Source organism: Myiozetetes cayanensis, unplaced genomic scaffold (genome assembly GCF_022539395.1).
Source record: "Myiozetetes cayanensis isolate MyiCay16 unplaced genomic scaffold, myiCay2020 scf1, whole genome shotgun sequence".
Classification (NCBI taxonomy): Eukaryota; Metazoa; Chordata; class Aves; order Passeriformes; family Tyrannidae; genus Myiozetetes; species Myiozetetes cayanensis.
Genome location: NW_026086604.1, coordinates 51,139,067 through 51,159,643, shown reverse-complemented (window position 1 = coordinate 51,159,643; position 20,577 = coordinate 51,139,067). Strand labels below are relative to the sequence as shown.

Here is a 20,577-nt window from a genome sequence, read left to right as displayed (position 1 = left end):
CATGCTAGACAGAGCCCACTAGAGCACCTTATCTGCCTGCTCCACTTAACTGCCACTGTCTGGATATACCTCACATGACGCAACACTGCAAACGGAAATAAATTCAATAAAAGAATGAGTGAGAACATCTAATTTTGTAAAGACTTTCCTTGAATACACTCATTGTGCTTGTAAAAACATATGTAGGATTAGAGATTCTGTAACTTAATTAATTTGTGAAGTTTAATTATGTACTCATGGAATTTACATCACTCAGCATTTTTATTAGAATTTTCTAAGTTGTGCTTGGAGAAAAAAGGTAGAAGAAAAAAGCACGGACTTTGGTTGTGAGGTATTCCAAAAGTCTGCTTTTCCACACAAATGTGCATGTGTTCTTCACAAAAATATGAACAGAATAACCATCTTGGTTTGCTTTATATATAAATAATGTGATAAGTAGAAATAATTGCATATAGATGGTGTTAACTCCTTTGCAATTTTACCAGCCTAGACAACGATAAATTTTGATATCACTTGCAAATTTTTCCATCTCTGATAGTAACTGTAAGAATCTTCTCACAGCACGAAAAATCCTTCCTAATCTCCAGAGTGCTCCTGAAGCCCCTAATACAGTGTGAAGACTTTATACTAATATATACCAGCCTGGTGAAACAGTTTTGTAACCAGCCCACAAGCAAAGTCGGCACTTAGAGAGCGATGCTCAGCACATGTATTGTCATGTACATTCACATGTAATAGGCATAGCCACATGCTTGCTCACTGGGGTAGTATTTGGTAGGATAGCTTTTTAGCAAAACACCCCTATGAAGGGATACTTTCACCCAAGTTCAGGATCTTAACTTGATAAACTTTTTCAACTGAGAGAAATATTCGATTGACTGCAGATTGTCTTGCTTGGTTTAGATATCTGTCCTGTGATGGAACAGATCACACTCTAGGAGGCAGTGATGTTTTCAAGGCATTTTAGATAATTTTAGAATAACTGTCTATTGTGCAGTTGTCTGAACACACATGACAAGAATCCTAATCCTACTCTGTATGGATCTCTTCCAAGCTGGCTGAAAAGCTTTCTAAATAGTAGTAGTCTCTGCTTTCTGAAAACAGGCTGGGTCCATAGCTTCCAAGCATCAAAAAAAAAAAAAAAATTGTATTTTTCTGAGTTGGATAAGGACCAGGGCTGGAATTCATTCCTGAATGAGATCTCTAAGCTTAGGTCCAAAGATACTGGAGGACAACAGAGTCCAAGAAGAGCTCTCGTGGAGAGGAATAAAAGCAAAATTGGCAAGGAGGGCCAACACTGCTTCTTTTGAAGTGTGGAATCCTTCCAGTAAAAGTGTGTCAGAAGGGAAAGCACCACAGCTAAGTGGGCCTCAACCCTGTTTTGTCTTAGCTAACCACTGGGCCATATCTTTATCCTCCATCTTACCTCGCTCTAAAGCTTGGAAGAGAAGAAGCAGAAAGATCATTGTTGTCTAGTGGAGTATTCCATTTTACAGAGACCTTCTCTTTTTCTTCTCACAATGGTTCTACTTGAACATCCCTGCAGACTTAAGGAACAAGTGGCATCTAGTGATCGACCGCCTTACAGTGCTGTTTTTGAAATTCCTGGAGTATTTTCATAAGATGCAAGTCTTCGTGTGGTGGCTGTTGGAGCTGCACATCATCAAAATTGTTTCCTCTTACATCATCTGGGTCACAGTGAAAGAGGCAAGTAAACACCCACTGTCAAAATCTTACACTTAATTGAGGTTTGTCAGCCTCTGCTGATGTGTGGGGCAATGGTTTCCTCCTGTCAGACCTCACTGAAATTTGGGTTTGTCACCTGCTGGGGATCTGCCTTGACATCTTCCACAGTGATATTCTCTCAGTCTAGATAGTCTCAGCCCTCCCCTTTTCTCCAGATATTAAAGTTTTATTATCCAGATATGAAAGTTTAATTAGTCTAATTCTTTGAATGGAAGAGACGTAATCCCTCCCCTGCTCAAACTGGCTGTGGACACCATCCAGGGATGGAGGGTGTAGAAAAGGGTTAAGAAGGTATATGAAGGAAAATTATTTAAACTCAGTTTGGTGCTTAAGAAATAAGAATGTGGAACTATGCCTAAAGAAAAAGGGAGCAACCCTTTTAGCTGTGCTTTAGGTGTGGGCAGTGTGAGTTCACTATGTGGCATAGCCATTCCTGAACAGGATAGTCAGAGAGGATTTACTACAAAAAAAAACCCAAAAAAATCCATTTTCTCACATTTTTGTGGGGAAAAGGTCAAGAGGACAAAGCTCGATAGCACAGACACACAGATCTGTATCATCTCATCTTTGTTTCATGTGTACTAAAGCAACAGAACATACATTTGGTCCTTCTTCCTTCATGTCTGTTGATAGGGAGAATACGGAGTTTTGTGGGTCTAACAGTATTAATATTATGTATGTGGTAAAGTTCTTCCTCAACAACTATTAAGTTTTTCGTTCTTCACTTACCACATTGTTTCTTTGAGTATTGTAACTCTTTTTTTCAGTATTTTCCTCAAAGTTTCTTCATACCCCTTTCTTTTAAATAATTCTGGTTTAATTTACTGTGGAAAAGGTCAAACTTTCTCCAGTTCTTTTGTTAGTCCATGTAATTTCTGTACTGTTTTTGTGTTTTCAGGTGTCTCTGTTTAACTTTGTGTTTTTGATTGCCTGGGCTCTTGCTTTGCCATATGCTCAGTTTCGCCCACTGGCATCAAGTATCTGCACTGTCTGGACATGTGTGATTATTGTCTGCAAAATGTTGTACCAGCTCTCATCTATCGATCCCAAAACTTTTTCCAGTAACTGTACGTTGGTGAGTACAAGTGCATATTAAAAAGTTTGACTGCTCTTGATTATCATTCCCTCCTCAAGCAACCCTAAACATGTTTTATAACTGTTACACTTTTTTTTTTTTTTTTAGCCAGGAGAGAATGATACTAGGGTCGATTTAGAAGAACTCAAAACATCAGTGCTCTACAGTGGGCCAGTTGATCCTGCGGAGTGGGTTGGATTGAGAAAGTCTTATCCCCTTCTTGTGTACTTAAGGGTAACTTCTTTAATTATCTATATTCAGATATTTTCTAGTTTGCTATGTATTAGCAATGTCTTTGAAATAAATAACCTGTCACACACACATAAAAAAAAGTAATAATTGATAATAGGGAAGTACAGAAGGAAAGAGGCAACACAAAAAATCATATCTGTTACACAGAATATATCTGGAAAGGATTCAGTACCAATTCAGATAATCTTTCATGTAGAAGTATGGCTTTTGGACTCTACCATCTGTTAAAAGCTCTTTAAGAAATGTAATTTTTAAGAACTCAAAGTAATTAAGAGGTACACAGCTTTCAGATACCAAAGGACTGATGGGTCTAATTGGAGTAATTGCCTTGAGTGATAATGTATGCTATAAGCAGTTAATTTTTTTAAGTGCTTATTCCTCAACCACAATTTAGAAAATATAACGAGTTAAGGGAATAATTCATTCAAACACTAGTAAATTGATGTCTTTTGTTTTTCTTCTCGTTTTTCATTGATGCCTGTGAGCAATATTCTATTATTCCTTTCTTGATTAAAAAACCCTACTTAAAATGAAAGTGTTCCAAGTCCTGGTGAAAACCTTGTATATCGCTTCCTAATTTAGAGAATCTCCAAAATTTTGGAGAAAGTTGTCAGAAATTGGCTAACTGGACAACAGCAAGTTTCAATTTAACTAGGCTTATTTGTCATTTCTTCCCTGAGAGCTTACTTCTGTGCGCTTTGTTTGTGTAGGGAATACCTGCCAAGCTGTGCAGGACAACATATCAGGTGCTGGCAATGCCTCTGCCTCTTGCTCCTTTAGCCATGCACCTCCCACAGGTGGGGAAGCGCAATTACTGACCCAGAGTTTTGTGCGTAGAGTGAAGTTGCCTAGTGGTGTCTGCCTTGATGCAAGAGTTTTACAGCTATAAATTGAGAACACTTTGGGATTTAGAAATTATTCTAGAAAGGTTTGCACTGAGTTAGCAAATGAGATGTTTTCTGTCCATATAGAAATTCATTTCGGTTTCAGACCTGAAGGTCCCAAGCTTCAAGCCTTGATGTGTTTCTGTATGTCCCTTTAATAGCAAGCATTCAAAATGTCTGCAGTGTTAAAGTGAGGGGCTTTTGCCTCCCCTTCTTTTCCACAACTAGTATTCATTATAACATTTTTAATTAATTTCTTTATATGTATCTTCTGAATGTCTCCATGATTCATTAAAATCCAAGAAGTGGTAGAAACCTTAGTTTGTTTCAATGATAGCTAGGCATAGGTGCCAGTGCATTCTGGAGTGCAGAAGTACTCAGTGGTAACATCAGTTTGCGTATTAATGAGTTTATGCTTATCAGAAAATTTTATAGCTTCATGTGGTTTTGATTTTCATTTAATATTCTTCTGACTGCGTTTCCCATAGAATAACTTACTGATGCTGGCTATTCTGGCTTTCGAAGTTACAATCTACCGTCATCAAGAATACTACAGATGTCGAAATAACCTTACTGCACCTGTGACTAAAACAATTTTTCACGATATTACAAGAGCACATCTGGATGATGGAGTGATAAACTGTGTCAAGTATTTCATAAACTACTTCTTCTACAAGTTTGGTTTGGAGGTAAATCACTACATATTACTTTTCTTTAGACTACCATTCCAGAACATTTCACTGTGCTATTTTTGAATGCTAGCTTGGACTGTATTTGAGATCTGAGTGCTTCTTAGTCATCATTCATGCTCGTCACCTCTGTTCCCTTTATCTTGACTACTTTTTCATGGACACATGAAATATACTTCCAAAAAATCTTCTTAGAAATAGTGATTTTTTACAGTTTTTTATGGCTATTTGAAGAAGGCAACTCCCAGTCTAACGCATCCTAATTCTAATCATAATGATGCTCTTGACCGATCCATTAAACACTACCAGCACTTGCTACTGATAGACAGAGTAAACTGTTCACAGCCAGTCTGAAGATTGAGTGAAAATAAAAAGAAACCAGCAAGCTATTTCCCAAACTATTTAGGAAGTAATTTTTAGCTCATCGTAATCTTAGGGGAGAGAAAATCAAAATAGCGTAGTGCACTGAATAAATGATTCACTATGAAGTATTCACTAAGCTTGAAAACACGTTTCATGGAACTGAGTGATGGGGCTACTTTCAGTGAAGCCAGAGAACAGAAATGCTGGAATGCAGAGCCCTTAGAACAGTGGAGAACTAGAGCTACCTTAAAGGAATTGACTGGATTTGTCTATCACCAATAGAAGCTGTGTGTTCTAAACTCCTTTTCCTTTTGTCTGTTTCCCACATGAGGATACATTTTAGTTGTTGCTAATCTTAATAGTTCCTGTTCTTTTTCACATCTGTTAGTCCTGTCAAAATATATAACTGTGTACTATGTGCTTTGCTTGGCAACAATTAAACATTTTGCATATTGGCTACTCTGACAACTCTCTTTCCTTTCTGTATCGGTAAATATCACATAATGGAAAACTGCTCTAGAGATAAAAGAGTATCAAAATTTGGGTGTTGGAGTGGAGTGGAGGAGGTTACTGTTGGTTCCTGCAGTCAGATGCAGCACATGTCCAGTCATTCTGTCAGGATACAGAATACTTGCATTACCGCTGCATTGACTAGCCATCAAATTGCAAATGTTGCTTATGTTTATTTACTTCATTTTCAGACCTGTTTTCTTCTATCAGTGAATGTAATTGGTCAAAGGATGGATTTTTATGCCATGATTCATGCCTTCTGGCTGATTGCTGTTTTGTATCGACGCAGAAGAAAAGCTATTGCAGAGATCTGGCCAAAATACTGCTGTTTTCTGTCATGCATTATTACGTTCCAGTACTTCCTTTGCATTGGCATCCCACCTGCTCCTTGTAAAGGTAAGGACACTTACCCTTTATGGAAAAATACTGCTGCTTGGTTTATATAAAAGGGCTGGAAAGTATTCAGATGAAAAGGGTTAAGTAATTGGTATAAAGTACTGATTGCATTTTTACATGCTTCTGTCATACAGACTATCCATGGAGAAGTGGTAATGCCAACTTCAACTCCAACATCATAAAGTGGTTATACTTTCCAGACTTCATTGTGAGACCAAACCCTGTCTTCCTTGTGTGTAAGTATTTTAGCACAGTTAGTTGTAAAGTGTTTATGTGTCCTTTGATTAAAACATCTGTACAGTGTAATTTGAAGCCAGCCTTTTATTTAATCTTCTGTAGCAAGATGACATGTTCTCTGGGAGACTGAATACTAAAATTCAAAGAATTAGTAATTTCTGCAGCTGTTTCTCCTGTATCACATTTTTAATAATGTGACATCAAAAAGTATGAATTATTTCCCCTTTTCTCATTTATTTCTCAAGTTCTAGACAATGACAGGTAAAAATACATTAATAAATTTCAGATCAGCATAACATGTCTTGAAAACAGCACAGCCTTGGAGGTTCAAAGTGGGGGAAAACAGTCTGGTAACTACATTATAATGTATCATGACCACTCCTTATACCTATGTTAATGATTGAATTTTTCCTTGCAATCACTGCTTTCTCCTAGATGATTTCATGTTGCTGCTGTGTGCATCCTTGCAAAGGCAGACATTTGAGGATGAAAATAAAGCTGCAGTACGAATCATGGCTGGAGACAACGTGGAAATTTGCATGAATCTTGATGCGGCATCTTTTAGCCAGCATAATCCTGTTCCTGACTTCATTCATTGCCGGTAAAAACTAAATCTTAAATACTTGGAAAATACAGCGCTTCCTTTTCGTAAGGTTCTCTAGTGTAAAAGTTATTCTCACAGCTTCCAATTTTACTTGGAATTTGTATTCACGTATGTTCCCATATAACATACTTTTTACTGTATGATGAGACAGCAGGTAATTCAGTTCTGAGTAATCAGACAGTAGTTTAGAACAGGGCAGATGCAAACAAGTCTTTCTAAACCAGATGGTTGTTTTAAGTGCTCCTCAGAGGGACATTCAGTGATAAATTTGCTTGAAAGCTTGTATTCATACAATCATAGGCTCGTTCAGGTTGGAAAAGACCTTTAAGATCATCGAGTCCCACCACTGTCTTAGACAACCAACACATTGTGAAATATTCACCTTTAGGTCACAAGAAAGGTGGTTCAGCTGTTTAGATGAATCTAAACCCTCCATCTTTCTCACTTCAGAAGGAATCTTGGTAACCAAATTTGAATTTGCCTCTATGAATGTTTTGTGGTGCAGCATTTATGGTGAACTTCAGTGCTTTGGTGGCTTCCCCCAGAACACAGACATGTTGGTAATAATACATCACAGTCTGCAGCTTCCCACGTATGTGTTTAATCCCAAGAAATCATGTCCTGCTGATTTGTTGCCTAAGCACAATCAAATTAATACTCTAATATGAGAGACTGTCCTTTGTGCTATTTCATCTAGGCATAAGAACCTTAAAAGTGTCTTGGAAGGACAACTGATATGTCTTTCTCTTTCTGAGGTTGTTGAAGAAGGTGAATAATTTATAAAGGGGCAGAGCATGAGGCAGTCTGTTCTGAATGGTCTTCAAACAATGAAACTGTTCCTATGCGATCATTTCGGTAAAGACAGGTTAGCTCAGCTTTTTCAAATTGTGCTGGCCATGGTCTTTGTTGCAGATATGACTGAAAGTTTGTGCAATATTACAAGAATAAATGGGAAGAATAAGATTTTTAGCTATGGTGTTTTGTCAGACTTGGTAAGTGAATGAGTGTTAACATGTGCCTGAATGCAAAAGGAATAATGCCTAGAACTAATGTCCAGGAAAATCTCCCTTTTGCTGGTAAACTTTTTCTTTTACCAGAGAAGTGCTTCACCAGAAACCCCTCTCAAGATCTTTAATCTGACCCTGCCATTTCTGTTACAATTGGTGGCCAAATCTATCTTGAAATAGTTTGAAGAGGAGACTGTTGAAACAGTCAATTTACTCATTCATCCAGAGATTTATAGTCACTACTGGGCTAAGTTTGATCAGTTCTCCCTCTTGAGAATTTCCAGTCTACAGGGCAGACCCAATGCTCTAGATTTGGTAAGATAAGCAGAAAGAGAGAAGTATCGATCTTTTTAAAAAATGCTGCATCAAGTGGGAATGCTTTCTAAAAGACATCTGACAAATAGGGTTTGGGTTAGAGGAAATGTAGGGGGTATTACCTGAGGTTTTGCTTGCCATGAAAGTGGTGTCCATCTTAGCAAAAGCTGATGCAGCAGTTGCATCAGGCACACTGACATATTTGGTCACTGGCAAAGACCATCCCTGATTGCTGGCAGAAAGAAAATATCAAATTTTCCTCCCTTAGTCCAGAAAAAAATTGTTGTGAAAAAACTCTGCAATAATGAGAATGTGTTTTAAAGCTGTCTTCAAAAGAGGCAAGAAAATCACTGCTTTTTAAACAACCTCTTCTGGCATCTTTTCAATGTTCTCTGGAACCTGATAGGTAATTCTGGTCATCTGTAGATGGACAAACATGAAAACTTTAAAGCAGAGAGCATATTCCTTGAAGATTTCGGATGGGAGTCAGAGGCAGGTTTATAGTGGAAAGCAAAGCTCAGGCTGAACTGGCCTGTTGCCCCTCCACACATCCTTGGGGTTAAGTCCTGTGTTTTGGTTCATATGCATGGTATGCATCAGCTTGAAGCCATTGGAGACAGAACATCCATTCAGACACCCTGCTGGACACGTGCTGACCAAGGAGATCTGCATAAAGGTGATTAACGAATGCAATCATTTAACTGGGAGTTTGCAATGTGTAGTAATCGGTAAGTAATATTGCTGGTGGAGAGTACAAAAGAAGTGAAAATCAAAGGATCCATTAGTGGTGGTGAGCTGAACAAATAAACCGTGATCAGTTTTTACCTGTTCCAGATAAATGCAGAAATCTGTGTGACCATTTCACGTGATAGTTTTATGTTGCATGAGTAAGAAGTTGAATGAAAAGAACAAAGCAGAGAAAGAAAAAGAACAGGGACATTTTTGTTTGAAAATCAATCATGAATGAATAGAAAAAACATTGATTAACCCATTCAGGAGCAAAGGAAATTCCTTTTTATGATATCCTTTCTTGAAGATGCTTGAGCAGGTAATCATAGAATCATAGACTGGCTTGCACTGGAATTGAAGGGATCTTAAAGATCATCCAGTTCCAATCCCCCTGCAGTGGGCAGGGATACCTTCTACTAGACCAGGGTACTCAAAGCTCCATTCAACCTGGTCTTGGACATTTTCAGAAATGGGGCATCCACCACTTCTCTGGGAAACTTGTTTCAGTGCCTCATTACCCTCTAAGTAAAGAATTTCTCTCTAACATCTAATCTAAATATCTCCTCTCCTAGTTTAAAACCCTCTCCCTTGTCTTATCACTACATGCCTGTATAAAAACTTGCTCTCCCTTTTTTTTGATAGGACGCCTTTCATTACTAGAAGACCACTATTAGGTCTCACTAGAGCCTTCTGTTCTCCAGGCTGAACAACCCCAACTCTCAGCCTTTTCTCATGGAAGAGGTGCTTCATCCTCTGATCATCTTCGTGGACAGTCCATGTCTTTCTTGTTCTGAGGACTCCAGACCTGGACGTAACACTCCAGGTGGCATCTCACAGGGGCAGAGTAGATAGCTAGAATCATCTCCCTCAACCTCCTTTGGTGCAGCCCAGGCCAGAATGCAGTTGGCTTTCTGGCCTGTGAGTGCATACTGTTGGATCATGTCCAGCTTTTCATCCACAAGAACCCCCAGGTCCTTCTCGTCAGAGCTGCTCTCAATGAGTTCTTCTCCCAGTCTCTACTCATGTGTGGGATTGCCCCAACTCAGATGCAGCACTTTGCACTTTATCTTGTTGAACTTCATGAGGTTCTCCTGGGCTCACTTCTCATATTTGTCCAGGACCTTCTGGATGGCATCTCTTCCTTCTGTTATGTCAACTGCACGACTCAGCTTGGTGTCATCTGCAGTTTTGCTGAGGGTGCACTCTATCTCACTGTCTGTGTCAGTGGTGAAGATATTAAAGAGCAGTAATCTACAGAAAGAGCTCTGAGGGACACCACTCGTCACCAGCCTCCATCTGTACATAGAGCCATTGACCACAACTCTCTGGCTGCATCCAGGCAGCCAATTGCCTATCCACTGAATAATCTACCCTTCAAATCCATGTCTTCAATTTAGAAAGATAAGGATGTCACGTAGAATCATCTTGAAGGCTTTATAGAAGTCCAGGTAGATGACATCTGTCAGTTTGATGACATTATTGAGTGTTGCAGTCACTCCATCATAGAAATACACCATAGAAATACACGATTTTCCCTTAGAGAAGCCATGGTGGGTGTCTAGGATCACCTTCTAGTCATGCATGTCTTAATGTTGCTTCCATGAAGATCTGCTCCATGATCTTCCCAAGCACAAAGGTAAGGCTCACTGGTCTGTACTTCCTCCTGTCTTCCTTTCACCCCTTTTTAAGCTATAACTTATCTTTTTTTGTTTGTTTGTTTGTAGTGTAGCTTCATGAATCTATAATGGGAACACACTTGTAGACATACTCTAGGTATAAACAGACCTGCCTTTAGTATGAACTGCATAATAGATTTCGTGTTCTTGTGTTCTTACCTTTCTTTGAGCCCCTAAGTATGTCTTTCGATGCTTTCACAACAATGCAGATTTTCCCAGGCTTTAGATTATGGGTGTTTTTGAGAGGTTGCACTGCACATATGCAATCCTAAATGCCTAATTTGCTTCAAAGAATCCCCAGAGAATGGCTGACAGTATCTCAAGGTGACTGAATCTTTTATTAGAAGTTATAAATCTTTAAAAAGAAGGACCCTCAAGCTCTGGTTTAATCCACCGAAGATCTACCTCAAAAGAAAATGTATGTATCTGGCCTCCATCCAAGACAATTTGGAACTGAAAGAGCTTTGTCTAAGAACATTTCATGTGCTTTTCTATAGAAGCTTCAGAAAGGTCTAAATATTTGGTAACATGGATAAGAACTTGGTTCAAACCTTATCCAAGCAAGTGAAATTAGTAATGGCATCTCTTCAAAAGTCAGTCATAAAGAGCCAAACAAATCAGTGAAGACAATCTGGCTATGAATAAATTACAAAGCATTAAAAAAAAAAAAAAAGTTGTGCTTGGTGTGCCCATGCTTTCTGAGAAGCCTGATGTGTATTTACTGTGTAAAAGAATAGCAGTTGCAGACCAAAGCACCCTTTCTGAAGTATCACGTCCCTTGAGAAGATACTAGTTGGTCACTGTTCTAGTAGGCATGGATAAAAAGCTTTTAACTGCAATATAAACAGTGGCAGCGAAAGAACATATTTCCAAATGCTTAATTTTCTTCTCTCTGGAGAAATGCTTGAGTTCAACAATGATAAATACAGTCTTAGAAAGAGATTTCCTGAAATTTTCTAGTCTTTCCACCCACAGATTTCCCAGGGGATATGTGCTTGACCCCAAGAGAGTATATATCCAAAGGACTTTGAAACAGAAACAAGAGCAAAGAATAGAAAGTAGGAGCTTTTAGAATGATACAGGATTTAAAGCAACTTCACTGACGATAATCCTTTCCCACAGTCTTTAATGCTGGAAAATTCTCATTTCAATTCCCAAGTTTTCAGTCATTCTCCTAGACATCGTCAGGGAAAAAAAAGCTTGGGATTGTAATATACTTTTTTAAACTTAAAAGCAGAAACAGTCATTGAACTGTCCCCTTTAATACCTGCACCCTGGGAGCCATCACCAGGTGAGTCAGGTCAAGTCTCTGAAAGGCAGCTGTAATGCCAGTCTTGGAACTGTCTTCCAGCTTAGGTTAGTGAGGTAGAATCTGCAAATGAACATTACAGGCTTTCTGTCGTATTTTTTATTTAAAGCAGATAAACATTTTGTTTCTAATAAAATGAGCCTCAATAATCAACACATCTTCAGTTTGGGAATTTTTAAAGTGAATACAAGCATGAAGGAAGGACTTCACTGCTAAGAAAGTGATAGTAGAAGAATATCAGTCCTTGGAGAGGGCTTGACAAAAATATTAGGAACTAAAACCTATGGGATCCATAACACTAGATTGGAAGAAGTTCATTGCAATAAGGGAGATAGGGTGTTGATACTGGCAAATGGAAAATCAATTAAACTGTCTTCTGAAAGCTGAAACAGAGCTACAGGGAAAGGCTTTGAGGATGGAAGCTTGGTGAGAAATTAGCAAGGTTGAGATTAAAAGTGGAAACAGACTCTGATGCAGGGTCACACAGACTGCTAGTGTGTCAGGAATAGGAGATACAGAAAGGCAGAAGGAATGTGGGGAGTTGATATAGCTTACAGAATGCATATATATGGTGATAATACACTTGGAGGAGAGGAAGGGAGTAGTCATCAGAAGAGGTCTCTGGGAGGAGCCTTGGGGTTATATGGCTGTGGGTAGCCACACTTAAAACAAAGCAGGTGGCCAACAAGGGAAAACAAGGAAGCTGCATAACTGCAGCTCCTCGAGGATGAAGAGGAATTGAGCTTTATCTGTCAGCACAACAGCTCAACAGGCTCTCAGTAGTGTGTGAGCAGAAGTGTTTCTCTCCCTAAACTTCAAAGTGGTGGCAGAGGACAAACTCCTTTCCTCACAGGAGTTTATCAGCTGCAGCATCAGCATCTCTTGGTGCCTGCAGGCAGAGGTCCAGACACTAGACTGGTCATAGCCAAGCACATCATGAAGCATGCCGGGAAAAACAACTACGCCCAGAGCAATCTTTTTGCAACTGACTGGATTGTATTACAGTTAAAAATTAATTCCTGTGGAAATAAAATATTGAAACAATCATGATAAGAGTAATAAAGCCTTAGAAAATAGAAGCAGATCATTTGATATGGAGAGCCATCTGACTTACAATAGCTTTGATGGATGTGTGGAATTAATTTCATACTTTGTCTTCCTTGGTTTTGAGCAAAGTGATATTGCAAGTTTTTCCAAAATGTTATCCAGAGTATTACTGGATTCTGCTAATAACACAGATGGAAATTCAGTGGTTCTTTTTTATTTTTCATTAGTCTTTCAGGTTTCTTCTGTAAAATTTCTCATTCAGAGGTTGTCATGCTACCAAAAACGATAGATTTATTCCCTTGGTGTGCTGATGTAGTGGCTAATCTTCCTCAGATGCATGTCTCTGTTCCTGGCCTCCAACTACACTCTCCCATCTTTGTGTTCATCACACCAGCACTTAGTTGATACAGAGGCTGAATGGGGAGAAAAGTATCCCTTTTCTCTGTCCTACCCCAAAAAATAAATAGGCTTTTGCAAGTTTTCTTCTTGAAACAGTTTCAAAGATTCAAAGCTAAAGAAGGGGCTGGAATGCAGAGCTGAGAGGATGAAGGGGAGTGGGATTGTCCTCTTGGGAAGCAGCTGCTCAGGTATTGTTAAATACCACATCCTGAGTGTGGCCTTTCCTGCTGATGACTAAATGGAGATTTAAAGACCACATAGAAGATGAGGTTTGGAAGATTTGCATGATATTGAAATAATGATCTGTGTGGTCTGCAGTGAAAGCATAAAATCATAGCATATGCTATCCAAGACTAAGTGTTTTCTGTTGTCTATGTAGAATTTTTCAAAGAGAACATCCCTTACTGTCCTGATGGGATTGTTTAGGGTCTTTTAACTCTTGGAGTGGCTTTGTGCTTCGGGCTCCCACTGTTGTATTACAATGTCCAGAGCAAGGAACTGGAACTGAAGCTCCTAACTTCCTAACTTTCTGGGCTTTGAGGCAGAATTTAAAGATTTTTGTATGAGAATGTTTTGAGTGATTTGGGAGGCAATGTGTTGGGAATTCCCCCACCAAGACGTCTTCATTCCTGCTCTTACAGTACTTGACCTACTCATATCAGTATAAACAAGCCATTTTTATTGTTGGACGTGCTTGTAACTGCATAGTAATAAAAATCAGAATGCTTTCCATCTTTAAGAACTACATCATTTGTCACTTGACACAGCTGTATTACCTCCTGCCTTTTCAGAAGTTTTTCTTTACATCCAGTTTTGTTGTTTGGTTGGTTTAGAGATGACTAATGCTATTATATTTATTTTATTTATTATATTTAATGTACGTTCTGAAGATAAGAACATATGTATTTATTATTTTAGATGACTGCTAAATATAGCCAATGATTAACATTATAGTGAAAAAGTAGCTATGTCACTGTCTTCCTCTTCACATTCTCTCTAATTTCTGGAAGTTTTAATCTGAGAGCTATGTCTTCTGCTGACTACGACTCAAGCAAATGCCATGTGTGTATTCTGGAAAGTTTGGATTCAGATGGTTTTGGTTGTTTTTAAGAGTCAGAGTCCTTTTTTATTGAAGAGTATTAAGATATTGCTGTTTGTTTGATCAATTCAGTTCCATTTTGGGCTTTTCTCGAAAAATGCTGATTTATTTTCTTTTTAGCAGAGAACATGATTTTTGAAATATTACAACAATGTCAGGAAGGTGATCTTTTCCTTGCCATCCCACATATTTATAATATATCAATATTAAAAAAAATCAAATATTATGTTGGAAAACAGAATATTATTTTATGCAGAAACAGTGAGAGCAGCATTTCCAGTATATATTAAGTTAGTGAAGAGCTCTTCAACTGATGTCTTCCATATCTTTATTTTCCCAGTGCATATTGATTTTTTTTAATGTTTTATCACCCAGAATCTGGTAGCATCTCTGAAGCCATGACATTTTTAGATGTAGATTTTAGATCTACAGGCAGTAGATCATAACTGTCTTAAATATTTGGGCTCCCTGGTGGTCTAGTGGTAAAGGCGCAGCTCTATCACCGCCGAGACCCAGGTTCGATTCCCGGTCAGGGCCACTCCCGGGCAGGTGGGGCTCGTTAGCCCTTAAAGGCAGCCCACCTACGTCCTAAGGACCTCGCTGCCACCGTCCAAGCTCGCTTGGCCCCGGCAGATGAACCTTAGGATTAAAGGGTGGGCTCAGTTCCGCGCACACTGTGTCTCACCTAAAAAATCCAATGCGCAGGCTGGAAGGTGTAAAGACCTTCCCCGGATCTTCACTCGCGAAGACTGGCCATTATTATTATTATAAATATTTGTGGGAAAAAAACATAAGGGAACTTTCTTGTTACTTTTCATTGAATGCTTCTCCAGTGAAATGTGTAATACAGGCCTATAAATGTAGGACTATAAAGACATACTCCTAGAAAGTTCTGAGCCTGAGAACACTGAGCAACAGGGGCCTTTCTATGTGGTTTCGTACAGTGCATTTAGTTGAATTACTCCTTCGATGGTTTGGCTTAGGTATATGTGTCCTCCTGTCGGACTCTCTCCCTGCCTGATTTCCTTACAAATCTAATTTCACAGCCTGGGTGAAAGGACTCTGAAAACTCATTTACATTCAGAATCAAAACACTGTAAATAGTGGGGGGGACTAAGAATTAGTTGGTTTTGCAGTGTTTAGCTGTATGTCGTATTTGGTATTGCCTTTGGCAGATATTCTTATTTGAAAGCACACTGAGTAAATATTAAGTCAAGATTTTAAGGAATCTAAAACACCAAATTGTTTCTCACTCTTTCCCAGTGTGAGCCAGGCTGATTTCAGATAACTCTGTCTCATAGCTTCCTGGCAAATGTTCCAGTAAATTCTATCACATTTCCGTTCTGTACAAACCTTTTACCCCTCAAAACTTTTACAGTTGATCTCCATTAAAGGCAGATATTTTTAGCAGCTGCCTTTGAAAACTAGGCTTTTAACCAGGCTGAATTCCCTAGAAGTCACCCATAAATACAGAATTGTTTGCAGTGGTAACTGTAGTTGACTTTTTAAAATAGATTTGCTATAGTATTTCTCAGACTTCTTAAAAGATGATCTCAGAAAACTTTTTAAATTGCCTATATAGGATTGCCAGATAATACTGCTCTATTATGAAGTTTGGTAAGAACATGTGTTCCCCCCTTTTATGATCCAAAGCTTGATCCTGTCCCGCATGATGCATAGTATGTTGCCTAAATGGCTGTGGGGAAAAAAAGACTCCAAGCCAAATTAGGTAGGAGATAAGATAAGGATACAAAGGCTTTAATGAGCCCCCAGGCTTTCCGGAATACCCCCAACGCACACCCAATCCTCATCCAGCCACCACCCAGGTTCTGCCCCCACCACACCTCTTGGGAATTGGGTCTGGGGGCATTTTGGGACCCCCTCTTCTTCATCGTCATCTTCTTCAGAGCATGTAATGTTCTTGGAGGTGTTCCAGAGTCCTAGGCCTGAAGGTTGTTAGTCTATGGCTATATCTTCTTCCGTAGGTTTAGGATGTTCTCTACAATTCTACCTTGAAAAAGAGACTAAACAGGCCAGTGGAATTTAGGGGAATTGATATGGGAATGGGTAACGGGATTTACTGTGTGTAGCTGGTGTGTTAAAGGGTAAAGGGATAATATGCTGCTACTCGAAAATCTACATTCACTACATAACTACTTCTAAGATCTGCAAAAATTAAAAAAATCAAAACTCCAAGGTGTCAGTACCCTGACCAGGGCAAGACCAGTAGCAAGATGCTTACGCACTTGAGTGAGCTAGAATGGAGTATATGAGCCAGGCAGACCCATCCATGAACTAAACCCACTGACCACAGTGTTAGTTGTGAGCAGGTGCACAAAGTTGAAGTGGGACAAGAAGACCCAGCAGACCTTAGGCACAAGTGTCAGCCAGTAGTGCAAAAAGAGGAAAGGTAGCATTACCTTCAGAAAAAATGGTAACTTTTTCTCCTTCTTTTACTTCCAGGTCCTACTTGGACATGTATAAGGTGATAATATTTAGTTACCTCTTCTGGTTTGTACTCACTATAATCTTCATAACGGGAACCACAAGGATCAGCATATTCTGTATGGGCTACTTGGTGGCCTGCTTTTATTTCCTTCTCTTTGGTGGAGATCTGCTGCTGAAGCCCATCAGGAGCATTCTGCGCTACTGGGACTGGCTGATTGCCTACAACGTCTTTGTGATCACAATGAAGAACATCCTGTCGGTAGGTACCTGCTGCCTTTCCTCTGCCCTCAGCACTTCATTTTCATTGGAAGTGTACACGGTGCATGGAGCAGTCATTAAAAACACCAACCTTCTGCAGGCACAAAGCAGTCTTCATTTTAATTCAGCTTTACTAGGGAATGGTAATGCATACACATCATAGGAAAATGTGCACCCATGTGTTCAGTCAGGCTCTGTGAAAGCTCAGAAGCTATTTTCAAAGGGCCAGGTTCTGATTTCTTTGCCTAATACAGTCTCTCCTTAGAAGACTTAAGAAAATCCCTGTGGAGTGAAAAATGAGTAAGGAGTGCAAGGTTCATCACAGTGTTGATAAATAGCACACATTTAATTAGATATTTTATTTAAATAAAGAATTTTCAAACTTAGCATGAGATGCAGTTGTGTGAATGTAATGTGATTAGTGAAGTTAACTATAAACTGTGTTCCTGTTTCCTTTAGAACTAGTGTAGAATTCAGGTAAAAACAGATATATTTGATAATTACATGTCAAATTATTCTGGAACATATAAAAGGTTTTTTTACATTAAGTTACTCTTTAGTGTATATTCTTGCAGTGGCCCTGATAGTTGATTGAGACAAACCAGTAATTTAAATCTTTTTGAAAGATAAATTTAGGTTTATTCCTGGCAATTTCTTTTTAGCTTTGAACATTTTTAGTGCTGTACTGAAAAGAGCAGACATTTTTCTTTTTACATTTATATAAGTCACTGTACTGAAATAAAATTGATTTATGGGTGGTTTGAATTTGCAAATGTTCTAAATGCTTACATATGTGCTTCATTTTATGCTTGGGAATTCAGTGGAGCTACATGTGTCTTAAGCTTGTCCATATTTGTTTGCAAGATTAAGTCAGTGATTTATAAAAGTTGCTTAGCTGTCACATCACATCACATGCCAGATGTGTCACTCTCTATGCAAGAACACAAACAAACTCCACATACCTCCTATCTCACTGATAATCAGAAAACCAAATTCTGTCTAACAGTGATTTGTGTCACTGGTAAGGCCACTCTTTCTTCAAACTCCCGTTTTAGTAATGAGGATGATTCAACTACCCTTGACTTTATTACTTCTCATGTAACGTAGAAAGGTTCAACTTTCCTTATCTTTGTTTCTGCTATGTTGTGTTATGTGAAACTGTTCTTTTACCTTCCAGATAGGAGCATGTGGCTACATTGAATCATTAATTAAGAATAGTTGCTGGGTCATTCAGGCATTCAGCCTGGCTTGTACAGTTAAAGGCTACCGTATTCGTAAGTATAGCTTATTTTTCTTCAGAATTTTGTATAAATAAATAATCACCCTTAGAATCCTCTACCATATTTAGGTTGTGCTCTCCCTTGACACATTACCTTGTGAAAAATTGTATCTGCAAGTTCACAATACTGGTTTTTTTCCTTTATTGATTAGCAAAACAGACTATTGAAAATACTTCACAGAACCAAGGTAGACACATATAGGTATCAGCACCCCAGGATATGTATGCAAATACTCACAGCAAGTATTTGCTGTAAAGGAACAATTTGGTGATACTGGTGCTTAACACAGTTTCCCTGTATATGCAGGTGATGTGATACTTGAGGGTATGGTTTAATTGTACAACTTGAGTTAAAATGTCAGCTCACCATCACTGCAAGAAGAGGGCACTTTTCCCAGCTGCACTCCCTGTGTGGAATGTGGACTCCCACTCCTCCCTGTGTACCAGGGTTCAGTTGCTCAAAGGGTAAACCAGTTCAGCTCACTGAAATAGCATGAAACTGGTAAATTGTTTGCATTTGTAGTGAGTTTAGGTGCTTTTTTTCCCCTTTTGATTATTCTTGTGTTTGTGGTGATAACAGGAAGGGAGTGGACAATGTGCATGGATGGAAGTGAGAGAAGGGAGTAATGAAGCATGGAGAGCAAAACCCTTCAGCTCTCAGTGAATTATTAATTTGTCTCCACTTTGTCCTAACATCCTGGTTTGATAGTTTGAAAACACTTGATTTTTTTCAGGGTTGGTTTGTTTGTTTGTTTTTTCTGAATTTAAAGAACTGTTTTATCCTAGTTAGTCTGCACCAAAGTTGTGAATTCCTGTCATCATGTCTGATCCTAACAGATAAGTGTGGAGTAGGGGAAAAGAAAATAAATACGAAGACACAAATTCACAAGATAAATGGTGCCCAGTAGTTCTTGTGTTATCCAAAACTTTTTGGCAGTAACAGAAATTTATACACAGGTTTCTGACCCCGCAGGGGTTGTGCAGAGAAGTCTTTTAAACTCTTAGAGCTTGACCTTTCAGAGCTATGAGATTGGCTTGCTTGCTTGTAAAGCCAGCTTCGAGCCAGAGCCTGTCCCTTGAGTCCCTCTACTGCCTTCTATAGGGCAGCGTAGGCCATATAGTTTATAGTCTAGCTCCACAAAACCCAGTTTTAATTTTTTAATATCCCCAAGAGAACTGCCTTTCAGAGAATAAAGAAAGAAAGAAAGAAATAGCCCAAGCCAAAATCTAGAGGTAAGAGGAATGGGATTTCCTCTCTGCCGGTCTCCTCCTACCCAAAGGAAGCAGTTTTGTGGTTTCAAGTATTTCTTCTCTTATGCAATGGAAGGAAACATTGAACTGAGTTGCGGAGAGGAAAAATAAAAATATTAGATAGTGGCAGTCAAAGAATTATTTTGACAAAAGTAAAAGACTTCTTTCTCATGTTGATAGTGTTCTTAATTGAAAAATAACACAAGAGGCTGCTTTGAACTGGAAAAAAAATTGAAACATGCTATTTTAGAAAGTACTAAAATCAGACAATTCAGTGTAACAAAAAATACGTTTTTTCTATTCTTTGTTTTCAAGTACGTACTAGGGTAGGGTGAATTTATTTGCAAATGGTTCACTTCTGGTGAATTCTCAATTTTCATGGGCCATCGTATTGTTGGAAGCTTTCAAGTTTGTTGTAAAGGAATATATAGTGTGTTTCAAGTAGAAATGCATGTCGGTTTTCTTAAGAAAAAGGTAATTAAAATACCTCAATTCAGGTAATTTTAAAGGCTGAGATTATTTAGTTGATTAAACATTACAAGAGAATACTTAATGCAACAGTCCTTATGCTGATGATGTCTTTTTCCAGCAACCAGCAATCTAGATTGTAAACTGCCCAGTGGAGAAGCAGGAATCATTTGGGACAGTATATGTTTTGCTTTCCTGCTGCTGCAAAGAAGAGTGTTTATGAGTTACTACTTCCTGCATGTGGTTGCAGATATAAAAGCTTCTCAGATCCTAGCATCCAGGTAACTTAAAATTTAGAAGAATTTAAATTAAACAGCTCAAATCTCTCATGGTGACAGTACTTACTTGTTTACGGTAAGTAGTACCAAAATAGTCCTTTAACATTGGTTTAAATAATCCATGCTAAATTCATAATTGCAAACCTATATTTGATGAAGCAAAGAAAACTAATTAATTGAGAATCTAACAGAAATTAAACCATCTTTTTTACCAAATACAATCTGCTGCTCCTATTAAAAACTGTGAAAGTTGTTGTG

General features: G+C 38.6%; 1 protein-coding gene across 2 annotated transcripts in view; it reads left to right on the top strand.

Moving 5' to 3' along the window:
- The window catches only part of PIEZO2 (piezo type mechanosensitive ion channel component 2), a 294,412-nt gene that overhangs the window by 223,640 nt on the left and 50,195 nt on the right, over positions 1-20,577 (top strand). For both annotated transcript variants that reach the window (XM_050321408.1, XM_050321398.1), the window contains 10 exons: positions 1,547-1,707; positions 2,645-2,821; positions 2,930-3,055; positions 4,446-4,646; positions 5,711-5,915; positions 6,050-6,151; positions 6,588-6,753; positions 16,801-17,044; positions 18,221-18,317; positions 20,163-20,322. In XM_050321408.1, coding sequence (XP_050177365.1) covers positions 1,547-1,707; positions 2,645-2,821; positions 2,930-3,055; positions 4,446-4,646; positions 5,711-5,915; positions 6,050-6,151; positions 6,588-6,753; positions 16,801-17,044; positions 18,221-18,317; positions 20,163-20,322 — 1,639 coding nt within the window. The remainder of the gene's footprint in view (positions 1-1,546; positions 1,708-2,644; positions 2,822-2,929; positions 3,056-4,445; positions 4,647-5,710; positions 5,916-6,049; positions 6,152-6,587; positions 6,754-16,800; positions 17,045-18,220; positions 18,318-20,162; positions 20,323-20,577) is intronic.